The sequence below is a fragment of the Centroberyx affinis genome, unplaced genomic scaffold (assembly GCF_046629955.1).
Source record: "Centroberyx affinis isolate AG114_WGS23_722 - 3 ecotype Tasmania unplaced genomic scaffold, CSIRO-AGI_Caff_v1 ptg003390l_1, whole genome shotgun sequence".
Lineage (NCBI taxonomy): Eukaryota > Metazoa > Chordata > Actinopteri > Beryciformes > Berycidae > Centroberyx > Centroberyx affinis.
The window spans coordinates 313,417-334,133 of record NW_027281375.1 but is presented as its reverse complement, the minus strand read 5'-3'; the positions used below and the strand labels follow the sequence as shown (position 1 = coordinate 334,133).

The following is a 20,717-nucleotide window of genomic DNA, read 5'->3' as shown; positions in this document are numbered from 1 at the left end:
CCCTCCATTAAGCCTCTCCATGTGTTTGTGAATGGCTGCTGGTGTGGGAGACAGAAGAGTTATAAATGGACCGCTGATACATTCCTGTCAAAAAACACTCTACACTGCTGAACATGGCTGAAAATAGCACTTCGGCCTATTTTATACAAGTGTTTTGTTTACTGCCAAAAGGGGAAAACCGCTCAATTCAGGAATCAACATATGCCGGTTTTATGGTCTTGGGTAGTCCTATCAGTATTTGTGAACACATCTTTCCCTCAAATAATTAGCTAGAAATAATTCTAGCTAATGTCACAGTCATCTTTTCCTTGTTGAATTTAATTCTGGCAATGGCACTGTACAGAGAGAAAATTCAGTGATATTCTAACTTGTTTTTGGGCTAGTTGAAGTGGTTGAGTGTTTGTGTTTGATGCGCTGATGAGAAACTTATTTTTCCTATGACTAATTCATGGTGCACAGTATTGCAAGGTCCATTCAGGACTGTGTGATGAACATGAACACATTGTCACCATGATATGACCTGACCTGCCTCTCCAAAACACTCAAACGCTCCAAGATGACTTCTCCATAGGAACGAGCTGCCTCGCTTTCACAAGCACAACATTTCATTAGTTTTTACAGTGAAAAGCTTGGCCTGCCTCGTCAGAGCAGGTTAAGACGTTTCAATGAGATGTCCTTGAAGGAAATCAAACTCCAGAATCTCAACTAAAGCCTCACAAATATCTTGATATTCTTAAAGGGTATTTCATGAAAAACATAGCTCTATAACAGTAACAGGGAGGCAGCTTTTTCTGCCCAGCTACCCAGTACACAGCGTACCATTTATAGACCTCAACGCAACCAGATCAAGAATTCAAGGCAGATTTTTTCACAGGAGTGAAGTTTGATGTCTGAGAGAATAATAAAGACCCAGATAAGACTTGGCAGAACTTTATGTGAATACCTTGAACTCTCAAAATAGAGAGGCTGAATATTTTCCAATACTTGAATGCTGGATATTTTCTTTAATGAATTTAACCTCCGCACTCACGCACACACACCAACATCCCCTTCACATAAAATACAAAGACGAAAGAGAAAGTCAATTCAAATCAAGTCAAGTCAAACTTTATTTATGAAACATAAATGAAAAAAAAAAAGTGAAACGTCACATACACACACCTCTCTTTTGAATATTGCCAAAGTAACATCCACATACTCAAAAACCCCACCTACCCAACCTATTTTCAAGTGTGAAACACACCTACACTAACACACACACACACACACACACACACACACACACATGCCCACCCACACACTTCAACTAAAAGCCTCATCGACACTGTATGACATGAACATTGACGAACATTGACTGTCTTGGCTTCTCCTGTTCTCTCCTCCTGTACGAAGGGAGAATAGACTGTTGGTCATGAGTTACTTAGGTATTTAACACATTATGCACCATTTGTGTGTGTGCGTGACACACACACACCAGAGACTCCCACATACCACTGTCCAAATGATCACGCATCCAGGTATTCCTGCCTACAGGCATCCATCCTCTCACCCCTGACATGATCAGTGAGGACCATCCCGATCTGGAGGGCCCCTCAGCCTCCTACCCCTCTAGTCTCCCACCCCTCTAGTCTCCCACCCCTCTGGTCTCCCACCCCTCTAGTCTCCCACCCCTCTAGTCTCCCACCCCTCTAGTCTTCCACCCCTCTAGTCTCCGAGCAGCAGCCAAATTAGGCCCGGGGGAAGCCTGCCTCCCATGTTATATAAGTGATGAATTATATAAACTAACATTCAGCACAGCCACCATGCCTCTGCAGCATGGGTCAGCTCGCACAAACTAAGCTGGGAGTAAACACTTTAATGATTCACCTCCGGCTAAAAACACGCACACACACACACGCACACACACACACACACACACACACACATACACACACACACACAGAGCAGTCCTACTCACAAGCACGCACACTCCATTTTCATCTGTTTTAAATGCACTCAAAGCTAAAAGCAACCTTATTAAATCAACACCACAAACACCCACATCAGCGTCAGAATTAGTCATATGATTATGCCGGCACGCTTCCATATTCCTCTGCATACACAAACATGTGCACACACACGCTCATACACAGGTATCAATTTCCCCCCGGGTTTTTCAATCAAGAGACGCTAAGCTCAATAGATACCAGGGGATTCCTGCAGTCGCCTTGTCTCTCTTCTGGGGAAGACTCAAGTCTGTCAGCGTGATTTCATTGATCTGCCCATTCCAGGAAATGCAGCAGCCCTCAGTTAATTCACAGCATGAAATGTGCTCATGAAATGTCCATGCAGATACAAGCAGTATTCATATGATACTGAAGGCATACAAGCGCTGCTGTCTGTTCTTCTGATTAATTCTGATCACAGTAAATTATAAATGATATCCCCTGGAGCCAAAAAACACATGATATATTCTGATTTGATATTCTGATTTCATAATATACTGCTAACTGCCCACACTTGATGATAATGGTACACAGTGCTCAGTGGTACTCATACAAACATGCAGGGATGAAAACATATGGTCATGCTTTGTCTCCCTCACTCTCTGTTACTCACACAGGCATGGATGTGTGCACACACACACACACACACACACACACACACACACACACACACAACCATGCACCAAGGCACAGAGTGTCACACAGCGTGACACTGTGTTCTGCTGAAGGAGACAATTCTGAGCTTAAAGTCACGCAATGTTCTCCTCTCTCTCTAACACACACACATACACACACACACACACACACACACACACTTCCAAGGACCTGGGCCTCCCAATGCATAGTCAGGCATGGCCTATCTGTTTAGTATCCAGTGTTGTGTGTTAGTGTGTGTGTCAGAGAGAGAGAGAGAGAGAAACTGTTATTGTTAAGTTGCTGTTATTACCACTCTCTTTCTGTATTATCCCCTCTGTATGCTTTGGCAACACAAATGTGTTTACATTTCACTCCAATAAAGCAAGCTGAAATTGAAATTGAGAGAGAGAGAGAGAGAGAGAGAGAGAGAAAGAGAGAAAGAGAGAGAGAATGTTGTGACTGTTGATGCTTAAGACAAACTCGTTGTGCGTATGAATCTGTGTCAGTCTGGGTCAACATGCCTTTTGTATTGGATGTGCTTGTGTGTGTGTGTGTGTAACCAAGCAGTGTGCCAAAGTGCTGGAAAACCAGAGACTGGCAATGCTTATAGTGTTTGACAGGGTCTTGTTTCATGCTGTGTGAGAGAAAACACCAGCATCTTAAATGACTAGGAGTAAAAAAACACCCAAGTCAAAACCTCTCGCTTATTCACTTCGGCTGAACCTGAGGAGGTCTTCAGGGAAAGCTTCAATGAACGGAAGACACCTTGACCCCACAGATATCAGCTTCATTTGTGAAAGTGACGCATGCTGAGAAAGGCTGAGGGCGAAGTGTTTCTCTCAAGAACAGACAGTAGCTGGCAGATATCATGCTGTTCTCCTTTTACATGAAACCATATTCATAACTCAACAGGAACAGAGACAGAAAGTTCTGTCCTGACTGAAATGCAATGCTACACACACGCACACGCACACACACACACACACACACACACACACAGTCACGGTCACAGACATACACACATTCTGACAAGTAAAGGGCAATACCTGGTACTTTGCCATTCAATTAATATTCAACTCAACATTTTCAAGCTTGTTTGCTTGATATCATGTAGGTAAATCTAATGCGAACATGCAAACACATGACATGGTAAAAGCAGGCAGATTGAGCTAAGAATCTTCTTAGACACTTAGCACTTAAGCTCTAACCTCAACTTGCTTAGTCCACTCACATTTCCTGGCCTTGTTTATGCGACCCCAGTTCATAGAGTATTTGTTTTTTTGGTGAACATGTACTTAATCTGCATTTATGATGAATCTCACAGCTGCACAGAGTTAAGAATTATATTGCTGAATGCGAAGTGGCTGAATGTGATCACTCAATAGTATTTTACCGTTCCGGCTACACTTCATGTCTTGATTATTTAACATGTATGAAGTGGAATCGGTAAAGAGAGGCTCACTGAAGGGGATTTGTTCACTTTTTCTGCTGCTGCTGCAACAACTTAATACATTTTCAAATAAGTTTTCTCTTTCTCTGGGTCAATACTTGATCTCTTATTGACGACGGGGCCTTGCACCTCATGACGATGAATGAATAACTGAATTATATAAGAACTGGAGAAAAAAAAAACATTCAACATTCATTTTGTTCCCTCTCAAGTCCTGCTGCTCAAAAATATCACATCACATCTATGCATGTGTCCTTGGCTGATTGTTTTTTTTTTTGTTGACATGAGAAGTGTCATCGATGATCTCTGACCGGGCGCCTCTAGACTGTTTACACTCACTAAACTTTCTCTTCCTGCCACTGCATTATCTTCATCCTCTCATCAGCCATCCAATCAGCCTGAAGGACAGCGTCGGCGAAGCTGTTCCACCACTGATGAATGTGCCGGAGAGAAGCTGAGAGCCTTTCATGAGGACAAAGTAATCAAATGCACAGAAAGGACCGCCCGCGTTACATAAGCTCAGAGGCTTGGGAATGTTATGAGGTGGCTCTGACGGTGATGCGGACGGCTCCTTGCCTGCACTGTATGACTGTGTGACACAACGGCAATGGAGGACAAAAGGAGTGTGGGATCAAGGTTGCCTGCTCTGAGCCTCTCCCTGTGTTAGCACCGCATGAGCAGCATGATAAAATGTTATGCTTTTCTCATGGGAAATACTGACATTAGGGCTGAATGATACTGACAAAAAAATCTAATTGTGATTATTTGTGTGAAAGAATATTGCAATTGCGATTTAAACTACAATTCACATCATCAGGTATATATATATGTCAGTGTGCAGGATTTACTGAGTTTGAATATGATGAAAGGTTTTCACCAATATTGTACTTTATTCATGAACCAAAGATTACCTGCAGCTCTAAAACACCAATTTGGACGCCCCTCTCTCTTAAGCAATTAATTGCAGCCTCTGCAATGTGGAAATTGCATAAATTCATATTGCGATTTAGACCTTTCTTCAATTAATTGTTCAGCTCTAACTGACATGTTGTGGTGATCACAGCCAATGTGTGTGTCTCTGCTAACAGGATTGAGGAGATCAAACAGCGGACATTGTGGACTTGCCAGAGGAAAAGTGTGTCTTGGTGATGACAGCCTGTGTGTGTGTGTGTTTGTGTGTGTGTGTGTGTGTGTGTTAGACCTGGTGAACTCCATCACTGGCGGTGTAGACGGAGCGCAGTTGCTTGAGGTGCTCTCTGGCGTGGCTCAAGCCTCGGAGGGTCTCGAACACCTCCTCCACAGCAGAGTGGGCTCGCTCAGTGCTCAGCTCCTCAGGGCTTGTACAACCTAACACACACACACACGCACACACACAGGGACAAGGATTACACTCAGTACATACACAGCACAGGAGGTCATACTGACCTCCTGTGCTGTGCTCATACTATCGTAGAGCGGCAGAACAGTGAAGAGAGCAGAGCAGAGAGGTCTTATGTGTCTTCACTATTGATAACTAAAGAAATGCCAAATAAATGCCAAATACAAAAAAAGGTTATATAACAATATGCTGTATGTATAATGTCAAGTGTGTTGTAGTGGAGAACCTGTAAGAGCAATTGCAGGCACTTGTGAAAAGGCATTGCTACAATTATGCTTCTCTTTGTGTGCAGCAAATCAAAAACACCCATTGACGAAAATATGACCTGAGATGATAGCTAACACATGCAAAAAAATATTCATGTCTGCAAAAAAAAAGGGCTGTAAGACAAAACATGTGTTGTTGTTTGCAACTACTTTTCTCAGCTGGGTGTATATTTGACCCAATTATCGCTGGTAGAGGCATGGGAGGAAGAGGACAAGAGCTCCTTTATTCGAGGAGAAAGCGCTGCTGTCTAATCAAAAGCTAATGTTCCCTCCTTTCTTAAGAAGTGCCTAGGGTGGCAAAGACTTGCTGTGAAATAAACCCAAAATGACGCAGCATGAGAGAGAGAGAGAGGGAGAGAGAGAGAGAGAGAGAGAGAGAGAGAGAGAGAGAGAGAGAGAGAGAGAGAGAGAGAGAGAGAGAGAGAGAGAGAGAGAAGCAGGGATAGAGGATGTTAGCCGGGCCCAGCTTACAGTACTGCTGGTGAAGTAGGTCGGTTGGCACCTGCATCTCCCTCCCGCTCCGCTGAGGAATGCAGTTGCCATTGGTTAATGAGAAGGTCAGCAGTATTAAAGAACATATAAAAGCAAACCTGAAAACCATATCAGCACAGCTGTCTCTGAGAGGCCAACACCTGGCAATGGGAACACTGATGACTCCACCATCAACGCTGCCAAAAAAGCAGACTTGCATAACAGGGCACTTTTTTTTACATAAGGAGCAAGTACTGTATATATGTATTGCAAAGGAATAGCTCCATATTCCTGGCCAATGACTGACTAGGTCTTTAAGCCGCCACTTCCTCCCAATGAGGAACCTGATAAGCAGATTAAGCTACAGGAGCCACTTGCTGTCTGCTCCCTCGCATCGTTCTGTTGTCCCATGCTGTGATATAACTGCTGTATAATACTACTACCATACACTGGCTATGGCCACAGCTACAGAACAAACTAATACATATACAGCTCACACAGAATACTGTATGTCCTCCTCTTAGTAAAAGGCAATTAGAAATGCCAGGGACCTAATCTTCAACTAGATTGATTAGACTAGATTGACCACATTATGCATGACTTCTGCTACCATGGGTAAGAACATGATAGCTCCCATATAGCCACTTTGGGGAGAAAGCAAAGACAGAGACATATGCCTATGTGTGTGTTCAAGATAAAACCTAATATTCACAAGAGATGTAATAAAAATCTCCCTTCATGCACACTGAGAGCAAACACAGATTTTGCCCATAACATAAATTAATGGATTGTTAAGGGGAGACATGTTACTCCTAACTTGGAAATTGAACTGCATTTATATTTATTTATTCTACTTGGCACTTTGCCGATGAATACTTCAGCGTCAACCCAGTGAGATAACATACACATTTGTCAGGCCTTAATCTCTGTTATATGATGTTTTTTTCTTAGTTCCTTTTCTCTCCCCTATAGACAATATCAAATTTAGCCTGGCGGGTATTTGTCTTCAGGAATGTAAGCCTAAGTGTCTGGCCCAGTGGTCTGCTCTCCTGTACTTCCCCGGCTCAGAGGTAAACTCTTAACAAAAACAGCAGGGCTATTTGATGGAGTTGAGCGTGAAGACTCAGTCGGATGTGGGCCTTATCTTTCCAGACAATGAGGCCCGCAGAGGAGAGAGGCATCCTAAAAAACAAACTAAAACTAGTTTGTCCCTAAGCATTTGTGCTGTCAGAGAAGCCTACAGTCTATAAATGGGAAAAACAAACAAGCAAATATGCAGTACGACTAGATACAGGACAGTTGAAACACACTCTACTCTGTATGATGCATGTGCATGTGACTATGAAGACAGGAGTGTGTATGGTGGTGGTGTACCATGAGGAGAATCAAGGCTGGGGCTAGGTAGGAAGAGAGACGTAATGCTGTTTGAGTGTGTGTGTAGCGTGAGAGAGCTGGTTGACTTGTTGCCAAAGCATACAGTGCAGGCCTTAAGGCTCGGTCTGGGGCAGTGGCAGGCAGCTGGTTGCAGGCCCTGAGGCGATCTGTGGTTTAGATGTTGATCGTGGTATCACAGAGCCGGAGCAGGAGCGGGACCAGGTGCCGGTCTGGGAACATCCAGCCTGGTGAGGCGGAACACCTCAGTCTGGGCTCTGTCTCACGCGACACAACGACACTACAGAGCATGCAGAGTGCACACACTGATGTCTTTCACATAGATATGTTGGCTGTATTCACGTGTGTTCAAAAATATGTACATACTGAACTCTCTTGCAATAATGCACATGACTAAGTGTCTTCCTGTATATCTACCTGTCTTCATATGATTGTATCTACTGTCAAGTAGATGATGCACATAATGGGAAGTGACTAATGTGTACATGCTGTTCTAACAGCTCTGCCTGTGTGAGCACAAATGTCTTTTGCTGCTGCGAAAAACATGATTAATAAAAGGCTGACTTCCCGAAACGACTCTCTTTAACAGCTGCCAGCTCACTTATAAAATTAAAGGGTAATATGTGGGCCTGACTCAGTCAACAGCACTACAGATTGAATCCCGTCACCCTTCGCGACAGAAAGGGAGAGAGAGAGAGAAAGAGAGAGAGAGAGAGAGAGAGCGAGAGAGAAAGAGAGAGCGAGAGAGAGAGAGAGAGAGAGAGAGAGAGAGAGAGAGAGAAAGAGACGGCGATCAATGAGAGGCCAGGCAGGAAACGGTTGATTGAGAGATTTCTTAACGATGTCTAACGGAGCCGGAGGTGAGCATTAGCTACCTGGGAAGTCCTGGTAGAGAGGGGTGTGCACGTAATCTGTGACGTTAAAAGGTGGAACTAACCAACCAGAGAACCAACAAGGAATGTATCACTAATGAGTGGAGCTGGACAAGGATTAAAAAAAAAAGACCTGCAGAGGGAGAAGTGATGAAATCAAAGACAAGTTGAAGACTTAATGCTGTCAGTCAAGACCTGTACAAGGACGATCAAAGACGAAACTCACAGCAAGCTTCATAATTATAAGAATATCCAGCCAATGACATTGTGACAGTTACAACCAACAGTATATGTGTCCACCTTTGTATTAACATTACTGTAGGGCTAAAATGATTTTCGAATCATTGGTTAGTATTGTTCTAGGCGATTTGTCATTACAGCCTGCACTACTACAAAGTACAGTACTATCTTTTTATTCTGTCTGTCTTTTAATGTAGCCGATTGGGGTCATACTGCATAAGAACCCTGGATGCCATCCACTATCATAATGAAAAATATATTGCCTCTAGCATGTAGCATTACATGACAACTGAACAACTATTTGTTTTTTTGAAAACAGAACAAGAAAGCCTGAAAACACAGGGAAACAATGTGTCTTAGCTTCCTTCTCTCTGCTACAGCAGTCAAAATCAAAAGAAATGTGGAAGCAACAATAAGCATTCCTGTCCATTACCACCACCACAATGCTCTGCTTACAGGAAATATTATGGTCTCTTCTAAGGAACACAAGGAACATTAAATTGGAGAAACACAGTCCGTTTCCTCAACAACCCCGAAAAACACTGCAACAGCTACTTAGACCTCACCCCGCAATCAAGATGAATTGCTTCGTGCTTATCACTGGAATGTAGACAAGGAGACTGCTTATAAATATCCAGGCTTACTTTGTAACCTGATCAAAAATTCTATTTTGGTGCGAGAAAGAGGAATGGGGGGTGCATGATTTGGAGAGGGATAGAGGGAGGGAGGGAGAGAGAGAGAGAGAGAGAGAGAGAGAGAGAGAGAGAGAGAGAGAGAGAGGGAGAGAGAGAGAGAGAGAGAGAGAGAGAGAGAGAAGCATTGATCTTTACAGAGGGGGAATAATCAGAGTTTAAATTAGCCCTGGTAATCCTGTGTGGAATGCTGGGTGGGAACTCTCTCTGCTACTGTATCCCATTCCTGTCCTCTGAAAATCGACCTCTTCCTCCTCTCCTCACTCTTCTGAGCAGAGATGCTTGTCATGTCCTTGCAACCTAGCATCATGCCAATCGTCTCCATGACAACGATGTGATCTGCAGGTCAGGAGGACAAGTTCCCATTCGCTCTAAAAATGAGAAATGTGTCTTCTGGAAGGTGCATAAATGTACAGGATCATAAGAAGCTAAAATGCATATAATGTTGTAACAATTCTACTTAGTCTTAGTCTTAAGAGCAAAACCTGTGAAATGGAAAACATTAAAAACAATCCATTGTAAGTCATACATAAGCCTGACATGGATTTTGATAAGAATAAATCATAGATTAGAATGAAGATTAGAAGTTTTTTCACTGGTGGCAACAGATAATTCGGTGGCACCAACATTTTGGTCACTGCTTCACATACAGTAATTATTATCTCCTCTATAGATATATTGTCTGTGAAATTAATATTGGGAAAAGAATGTTTTACTGCGCTGTATCAATTAGAGAAATGTAAAGAAACATAATGAAGTAGGCTATATCAGGCAGCTCCATTCACATCCTCCTTACAGCAGATTTTGATTTGCTATTCATCAGTGCTGAAGAGTTTAAAGCTATCAAATAATGTGAATCAAGTGAATTCTCATTTGTTTTTGACAGTTGCTCTGCCTTATGACAGACCTGAAGGTCAACCAGACCACATGACAGTAGCTAATGTAGGCCAAATTGTTGCAATAATGTGATTAATAGGGAAGCAACGTAGCTTAACTGGTCTCACTCTGATGCTGTGCTAAGTGTGAGTAGTACTAAGTATGTGCTAAGTATGAGTTCAGTACTATGCAAACTATGAAAATGAAATTATTAAGCATATACCATTTTGTGAGGCAAGTTTATATAAATAACTTGGCACATGATGAGTGTCTGAGAACAATAGCCCGTACACACATTGTCTATGCTATTGTTTCTGTTGGTCATTGTTGAGATGTGGCAGGGTTGAATGAACAATTGTCCCATTAATAAGAACCTAATGACTTCCCTAAGACAAAAAGTTGGGCCTGTAGTTGGCTGGATTCCGGTGTTAAGCCTTAATCCTCCCTGGAGTGGCCCACTTGACAGAGAACACAAGACCTGTTAATCTGGGCTGGATCACAGGCTCTCTGGGATGTGCAGAACAATGCTTCTCCTACTGACTTCCCCACACACACACATGCGCACACACACACAAAACCTCAGCCCCACTAACAGTCATTTTAAATTCAAACCTCCCTCAGTGTTACGTAACCTCCCTGTGCCCCCTGGAACACATCAACACTTAGTGTGGGGCCGAGTGTGGATGTAGGAGTGGGTTTCGTCTGAGAATGGAGACAAGAGGAAATGTAAAGCAAGAAGAACACACACACACACACACACGCTACAGACACAGAGTGCCAGTAGCCTGAGCGTCAGTCTGAGCCTGTGTGTCATTCGGCTGTGGATGAGATCAAATCACATGCTGGATGTGGGCGTTGTCTCAAGTAGACCACAGATAGAAAGAGAGAATGCTTTTCATGGTTAGAGCAAGCCACTGGCAGCATGACTCTGGAGAGCAGAGATAACAGAACTAAATCTGCATGTTAAACATTGTCTCATTCTGTCACATTCTATCTCCCTATCCCGACAGCTGAGTGGTTGTGTTAGTGGATGAGCATGTAGGCCACAGACTGGCCTGGCAACAAGTCCGTCAGATGTTCTGCTGTCAGGCATGAGGAGATCAAACAGCAGGCGTGTAGGATTCACCCACTGAGGGGGAAACACCTTGCAGCCACCAAAGGGAGAACGTATGAGTAACAAGGGTGAGGGTACGAGCGAATGTAGCTATAAAGAGATCAGAGAGAAAGGGGGTTGTACATGTGTGTGTGTGTGTGTGTGTGTGTATGCAGAAAAAAAAGAAAAAGAGAGATAAATGTGGAGACAGTGGTTTAAATCACAGGGTAATGATCTGCTCAATTAGAGAGCGACAGCCATAATTTCCCTGTCTGAGTTAAGGTCTTTGGAGTAGATTAGGCTGTAGAGCAAGTTAATCTAACAGCCTCTGCCACTTCACACACACACACACACACACACACACACACACGCACGCACACACACACACACGCACACACACACACACACACACACACACACACACACACACACACACACACACACACACACACACACACACACCCACACACACACACACACACACTTTGTGCGCACACACACCAAATCCAAAACTTTGGATATGAGGGACACCTGGGCAGATGTAGGTGAAGTACACAAGTCTTTCAGAAGATTTCACATTTCACTTAAGACTAGAGATTCTTAAAAAAGTTGTGTGAATGAGGCAAACTAACCTTCAACTACTTTACCATGGCGACAGTGCTTTCACACAGCGCCTGACAAGGATGCTATTTCTATTCAAATAAAAAAAATGTTAGTCACAAAGGAGTCAATATTTTCCCTCTCTTTCATTTCAAATACTTTGATTCTATCAGACACACAAACAGCAGTTTATTCATGACAGCAGTAATTACTGCATAGAGACAAGAACTTCTCTTTTCGATCGCGAGTGAAACCTGTCTCCTTATGCTAACCAGGGTTCACTCTTTGATATCGTTCCTCATGATTAGTGTTTCACCTCGCTGTCGTCTACCATTAGCTGGACTACCAGACTCACTGAATTTCACTTTGATCTCTCATAATTACAGTGCTGTGTGTTTGTGAGTATGTGTATATGTGGGTGATTGTGTAAAAGCCCCGTGTGTGAATGAGAGTGTGTATCATAATCTCGGTGGTTACAGTGTTTCAAGATACATCAGCAAAAACTGGCAAGGCGCAGAGAATGCCATTGACTCCAGACAAAGACAAAATTACAACTCTGCACGCAATGCAACACGAGTCCTCTCCCTCACATGGGACAAAGAGGTGGGGGCTGGGGGGTGAAGGGGGGTGGGGGTGAGGGCAAGGAAAAGTGGAGTGTGTGTGTACGAGTGTGCATTACGTTGCCGGGATGTTAAAACAAACCCCCCTCTTCCACAGCAGTCCCACTGTACACTGTGTGGTTGGCTGGATATACAGTATGTCAGCTCTCCTGTCTCATAAATTTCCCAGCAGTTACATAATCACATCCCAATGGAACTCTAAAAAAATAGATGCTTGGGCACGTTTAGGACAGTATATTCTTACGTGGATCAACTGAATGCACATATACAAGGCGTGTATATGAAAGTAGCGTAGGAAGCGTTCACTGATATGTGTGTAAACTGACAGAATATGATGGTGTTGATGCTGACAGTCAACATGCAGATTCCTGTGCTAGATGCCTTTAGTAAAACTATATATGTGCTCTTGGGTACTGTGGGTATGAGAATTCACAAAGTGTGTCACAAGATGCTTGTCTTTTCTATGGCTGAGAACCTCGTTGACATGGCAACCCAATACCCTCACAAAGGCTGAGAAGGCCACTAGCACTGAATGAACAGATAAAGCTTATACAATATCAGGGTCTCTGCATGTGTGTGTATTCATATGTGTGTGTGTGCATGTGCATACACACCCATGCATGGTGTGCCATGTCGCGTCTGCCATGTTTTGAATTTCCAAAAGTGTCTCTTCCTGCTTTGTGAATGTGAGAGTCCTTTAATTAATAGTGCAGATTCAGAGGGACTTGAGTAAAATTTAGAGGCCAAAGTTATTTTATCTTTCAACAGGCCGGCCATGGAAATGTTATGTAAGGGAGAAAAAAGGTAATAGTCCTTTATACAATAATTCAGACGGAAGTATGAAAGAATCCATTGGAGCCACTGAATGCAACCTTGTCTGTGTAGAATTCAAGAGTTCAGATTGAACAAATGAAAACTAATTTTAAGTAAGGTCAGACATTTACAATTTTATTTTTAACAATTTAGCTGATGCCATTATCCAAACAACCTACAATGAGTTAACAGTAGAATAAGCTTCAATTCCTGGATTACCAACAATACAAGCAACCACTGGTAAGAGCCACAGAGCCCTATCAACACTCATGTGACACTAGAATGATCATGTAAGAGAAAACTGCAAAAAAATGAAATAAAAAGACCAACAGAAAGAGGTAAAAAGGATTTTTTTAACATAGCATTTGAATCTACCTATAACCTCAACATACGCATCCTTTTGTTTATGCATACTGTGAAGATGCATGAACAAAATGACCTGGCATTCAGCAAAAACGTCTATCTCCTTTCAGCATGTAGGTCACTAAACCCAGCTGAACCTGGAGGGTTACGTTGCTATGCAATTGTGTGCGTATGTGTGTAAAAGAATGTCATTAGCGCTGCGATCACTGAATGTGTGTATGTGCCTGCCCAGGACTGAGAAAGAGTGTTTTTTAATAGGGCAAAGCATGCTGTGGATGTGTGCACATGCGCAATGAAAGTGTGTGCACATTGGAACACGAGTGAATGTGTGTGTCTGTGTGTGTCCTGACCAGTAGGGGACAGTTTTCATCACTCCTCAATTCAAGACCATTCCTGAGGCCCGGCGTCACCGGTTGCGGACATCAGGCCATTCCACAGGGAAAAGCAGTCACAGTGTTTCCATTCCTAATCTCCCAGCAGGAGTTGGCATCATTTGAGCACCTCTTACCACTAGCAAAGCCCTTGACTGTGGGACTCTGTGAGACGAGACAACTCGTCTATACAGGTTACAGTGTACAGACATACCATGGGACAATCATGCTGTGTTAACCAGCTCCTTTTCTATTCAAAGGCCATCCAGTACTTTTGGCAAACTTGTAGGAGAAAGACTCCATTAGCAAAAGTAGGGTTATTCTGCCCCCTAAAGGACAATAGTGACAGTGTGCAAAGTTAACTAAAGTGCAGCATAGGTGGGAGTTCGTTTTCCATTAACAGAATACAGTTGAATGGATAATGCCTAGTATAGCTGGAGGACTGTTGACCTATACAGTAAATCCTCTGACAGTCTCAAACAGTGTAAATGTTTATGACAGTGTGTCCGTAATGGCCAAACTTTTATAAGGGTAGTGGGTATTCCTCTGAGAGCATTAAACATTTTTTTTTCCACTGAGAACAAGAGCCCCCTGCTGGTTAAAGGTAGCAAGTGACACTGTTTCAAAGGCCTTGTCTGATCTGCCCAAACTGTTCGATATCCACACAAACTAATGTGGGAGCTGACATGCCCAGCCAAGTCAATCCCTCATGCGTTTGTAGAGTGGCTTCTCATGGGATAGAGAGTTGAAATCAGATTAATTAAATACATACTGACACAACCACAGAAAAATCTCATCAATATTAAGATGAAACGATCTTAAACAAACTTCAGCAGTCTTGAACATTCTAATGCCACCTATGACATCATGGGATCAAATGCTGCTTTGAGAGAAAAGGTGCAGAACCTATTTTCATGATTGATATGAATTATTAAATCAAATCTTTTTCTTTTCTTGAAGACTTGTAAACAATAATAAGAACCAAATATTCATGAATCACTATTATTTTTTTTCTTCATAACTCCTAGTCCCAAGCATAACCACATGTATGTTTTTTTAAACCATGTCTTTACTTTTTATGTATTTTTCTTTTTCTTCCAATCTTTTTTATTTTCTTCTCTTTAACATGATGTTCATCTGCATACACATCTAAAAATGAACATTCCTTACATGTATTCCTTACCAGATGTAATAAATGATGTTACTTAAATACTACTACTACTACTAATCATCACCATCATTATCATAAAAAAGTGCAGAAACACCTGCATCATGATGGTGCAGTTATGTTTTGTGTTCTGTGCTATACTGGAGTGAAATTGTGACTTGAAGTTTTCTATGGGCCCCGTCAGCTCACCGATATTTCATTTTGAGAGTCTGACATGGGGTTAAAAATGTATTTTGAATACCTGGTTTACAATGTTAGTTGTTGTAAGCCTATAATATCAAAGTCAACATGGCAAAAACCAGTTGAGTATCTAAACAGTTTCTAAACCAATTTGACTTCAATGGCACAATGTCTATGGGGTCAAATAGCCTATAGGAATCGGAGGTCAAAAACGAGGTTAAATATGAGTAAACAAGGACTTCCTCCCTGCGGGTAAAATCTGCACCTGGGCTTCTCATTACTGCTGCACTCTGAGCTGCTCGGCACCACAGAGCACATGTGGCCCAGAGGAAACAAGCGTATCTAGCACTGCTAGCCTCTGACTCTCTCTCTCGATCAAACTCAAACACACACACACACGCACGCCCGCGCGCCCGCCCACCCACCCGCCCGCACGCACGCACGCACGCACGCACGCACGCACGCACGCACACACGCACAAAGAATTCTGGGAAAACGTACTGGCCAATAGGGGTTGGATGGATCATCTCCCCAGTTTTCATGAGTAAGTGCACCGGCATTGCCTCCTCTAAAATACAGAGGGTGTTAACAAAAATCAACACACAGCTGCATGTGCTCACACACACACACACACACACACACACACACACACACACACACACACACACACACACACACACACACACACACACACACACACACACACACACACACACACACCACACACACACACACACACACACACACACACACACACACACACACACACACACACACACACACACACACACACACACACACACACACACACACACACACTCAGCTAAGAGAGAGCTGGCTGCACGGTGTGTTCCTGATGCTCACAGCGCTGTCGCACTGCTGCTAGAAGCTGAGAAATACAACGTCCGCTCCACCTATCCACAGGGAGGGACCAGGACTCTGCTTATTTATGATACACTGACACTTTGATCCTCTTCGATTTCACAGCTCAAACAGCTTGTTTTCTCCCCCCCTCCTCTCGCTCTGTCACATTCATCTCTTACTATCAGCGCCAATACAAATTGCCTGCCTCTCTGTGCCAGTATGTGCTCTGGCTTTCATTTCTTGCCTTATGTTCATCCCACGTTTTTATGTGCAAGACTGATGCATCTGTCAGGTTAAAATAACCCATGTTATCAACATTATAAAAGCAAAAGACAAATGTTACGCTTATAGCGTGCAAGAGAGCAAACAGGCCAGCACTCTCTCCCGCTCTCTATCTCTCTTCCTTCACTTGTTTCTCGTTTTCTCCATTCCTGTCCCTGAGGTCTTCACCTGGGGCCCTGGGCCCTGCAAGGCCTGTGGAGCGCAGCCATACACTGTGGGGAGCAAGACATTAATCATGGGGAGAAAAGGAGGAGGAAGGCAGGAGGAGGAAAGGGCGGCAGGGTTGTTCTGCTCTCCCACCATGTTTTCTCCAATCCCTCCCTCCCTCTCAGGAGTCTAAATCTCTCACAGTCTGAAGAGTCATCACCCTCAAGCCCCTCCAAGCCACCCATGTCCCGTAGAAGTAATGGAAGGGCCAGACGCACGTAAACACACACGTACATAAACACACACAAGTAAACAAAGACAAACACACAAACAACTCCCACATATATTAAGCAAAAGTAGGTAGAACATATCCAAACCCAGCTGAAAACATCTTTCAACAAACTTGCACTGAGTGCAGGGAAGTGTGTGAAGCAGAGAAAGCATTTCTCCACGCTGCCTATGAAGCAGCATGTTGCTGCAGGAGGAGGGGTCCAGGGGGGCTGCTCTTATTTTGACAGTCCCCCTGTCCTGGAGAAAATGGCCTCTGTTCTGTTTGTTTTCCAAGGAGAAACATCTGTGGTGCTCCTGAGAGCAACACACTGGGCTAGAGTTACACGCTGCACTAATGCATGAGAACGCATAAACACATGTGCATGTGAAGACGCGCACACAGGTTGTACATACACAAATAGAAGGAAAATGTTAAACTGAAGATAATGTATCTATACTGTATCGTACAGCTGTTATTATTCCGCAGCAGTGTAAGTCCACATGTTTTAGTGTCAGATAGTGCAGAAATACCACAGAACTTCAAAGGCACCCTTAGGAATGTCGCCTAAAGCCTGGGTTGTTGGGGCCCTCTGACTGCTGTGAATGTATCTCTCAGTGTAAGTGAAGGCTGAGGGTGAGGTAAGGTTGTCTGAAGCCTATAGCAACAGTTGGACGGACAACTTCATTGTCTGCCGGAGTTTCTGCTGTATTACTACCTATTGAACCAAGAAATCCACGGCTCAAAAGCAACTCTTGAGAAAATATTGTGTAAGCGCTAACATATTGCACTTGGCAAGAGCATCTGGCCTTTGTCACAGGCTTCTTTTTTCAATTAGAAAAAAAAAAAAAAAAGTCTGTCCTCAGGCCATTTCCAGTATGAGAAGTGGTGCAGTTGCTACCGATCCTGGTATTCTGAAGACAAGGGAAAAATCACACTTTTTTACTTGGAAACACACAGATAAATGTGTTCAGAGAAATAGCTTCATCACAGAGAAGGGATCTGATTTTATTTAGAGCCTGTTCCTTTTGGTTTCTACACAATCTTGAGAATCTCTTCTAATGCAGTTCTCAACATGATCACTAGGGTGCACTGTTACACTGCCGACCAGCCAGCTCCGGACCCCCTGGCCTCTCTCTCACACACACACACACACACACACACACACACACACACACACACACACACACACACACACACACACACACACACACACACACACACACACACACACACACACACACACACACACACACACACACACACACGCACACACAGACCCCACTCCAAAACACTGTTGCCACGACTGAGCTGTTTTCTCTCTCTCTCTCCTGTGGGAGATCCGCGTCATTTTTTTTACTGTGTCCAACTTACAACTGGGGGGTTGTGGCCCAGATGTGAGAGCCCAATACTAAACCTGCTGAAACAGACTCACTTTCTCTCCCCCTCCACTCCTTATGCATTTTCCTTTCTATTTTTACTCTATACTTCTCTTCATTGTTAGGTATTCCTCGTGTAGAGAGAGAGAAAAAAAAAACGGTTAAGTACCAACACACACACACAAAAGAAAATGTTGTGTTTTGAAGCTCTTCACATATTGGATGGGCCCCAACAACTTTGACAGTGCTTAGGATAGAAAGCTTTCTGTGGAGCTAAAGTATGTTTCATATTTATGCAGTTTAAAAACTAAACCATATGTACGCACATAGTAAGCACATCAGTATAAATTACTGTAATATAGGTTGAAATGGATGAAACACGCAACAAATAGACAGATATATTTGATTAAAATAAGGAGGATTTTGGCTATTGCACCTTTGTGGTTAACACAGTTGCTGCTCTAATCAACCGAACAAGCTGATAAGGCTCATATCATTTCACAGGCAGTGGGGAGGCTTTGTTCTACTTTACAAATGCCAATAGCCAGACAAAATTCCAGTTAAATTTAAAGTATAGTGACACTACATCAAAATGTGTACTGTGATGGCTTCAACTCCCTGAATTTTCTCTTTTACTGTACCTGCCCTTTGCACATTTTCTTTCAAAATCAATAGAGGAACAATTTACACTGGTCCAATGCCTGGGTCAGACATGTAGGATCATTAAAATGGGTCATTTTTCAAACCACGGGTGGGAGGTGCTGCAGCTCACACAGAACTTGTGACCTGTAAACTGGCGAGGCTGCTTGACCTGCTTTGCAATAGCACATAATAGCAGATTGTCACACTGGACACAGATACACATTTGAGGGAGACACTAAAACATAACTACAGCACCCCACCCTATGAAAAAAAAGAAAAGGTAAATATGAATTCTTGGAAAAATAACCTGTTGGATAGTTGTATGAAAATCCAAATGCCACGTTTTTATACTGGCTCATAATTTGACACCAAATATTTCTTACGTAGGCTAACTGTACAGACAATAATCTGTTTTATATTATGTTTCTATTGAACAACTAAAACTGAATAAATTCAAGTATAAGGACTTCATGTGTCCATTTCTATAAAATATTGCATATATTTAATATACTTAGTAGTTACAAGATGAGGTGTATTGCTGTGTATAACTGAGAGACAACTGACAGGTCAGTTAGACTGGAAGCAGCTTCAGAAACAAAGAAATAGAGGAAGAAGTATTTTGTCCTTCATGGGATGGAGAGTGGGGAAGAAGAATGCTCTCCTGGCTCCACCAGATTGCCACAAAAATGACGACTCAGGGATGAGACGCTCCCTCTGCCAGATGCAGACGAATAATAAAAAACTCATGAAGAAGAGAAACAGAAATCGCTCTAAAAATTACATTTAGTGAGTTACTTACTGCAATGTAATGTATTCATCTTCCCATTATGTCCATTTTTTAATTTGCAGTTTGCTTGACATACATTAAATCTATCATTTTAAACATTTTGTCATGTAAATTAGGTGACAACATATAAAGAATTTGGACAGTGAATGGTGATTTTTTGTATATCCAAACACATAGCACATACAGTATATACCATAATATGCCAAACACACTGCAATGGAAGAGATACACTGTTTGAATTACAAAACATAATTCAAACATTGTGAATTACAATTTCGAAAGATATCAAAAGTGCTATACGTGCATGTCAGTTGTTGTGTCAGTTGTTGTCAGTGGGTGAAAGTGCTTGGTAGCCTGATGGCAAATGTTCATACCCACCCACCAGGAAGCATGATAATGTGCATCGCAGCCCTGAGAGTCGCCCGGCTGCTCCAAACCACAGCACCATGCTAATGAAGAGCTGGAGGAGAAGCAAAGCCCCAGGCCAACCTCATTACTGGGGTCATCATTAATGAAATACGGAGCAAGGGTGTTGTAAGACATGCTGGAATATCATTTCTTCTTCCAAGGCTGCTTGATCACCCAATGAAACTGACACACTGAGGACCAGCCATACAACAAATGTGGGTGGAACCCCTTGTGGTTTGTGCAAGAAATATGGAATGAACACTGGACAGTAATATCTACAATTTGAGCACAGACGCCCATGATTACATAAATAAATGGCTGCTGTATCTATGGGATAAAAATGCAGTTGATCTTTATACTGAGCTTCAATCTTTAATATAAAATGAAAGGTTAGACTCTTTAATAATTAAGCCATATAAGTCTCTCAATAAGAACTAAATGCCTAAAATGGAAATTTTACTGTACTTGTATACA

General features: G+C 42.7%; 1 protein-coding gene across 1 annotated transcript in view; it reads right to left on the bottom strand.

The window, feature by feature from the left end:
• Positions 1-20,717, bottom strand: part of scfd2 (sec1 family domain containing 2) — a 77,161-nt gene that overhangs the window by 6,431 nt on the left and 50,013 nt on the right. The window contains exon 6 of the mRNA XM_071539064.1: positions 5,273-5,418. Within this exon, the coding sequence (XP_071395165.1) occupies positions 5,273-5,418 (146 nt within the window). The remainder of the gene's footprint in view (positions 1-5,272; positions 5,419-20,717) is intronic.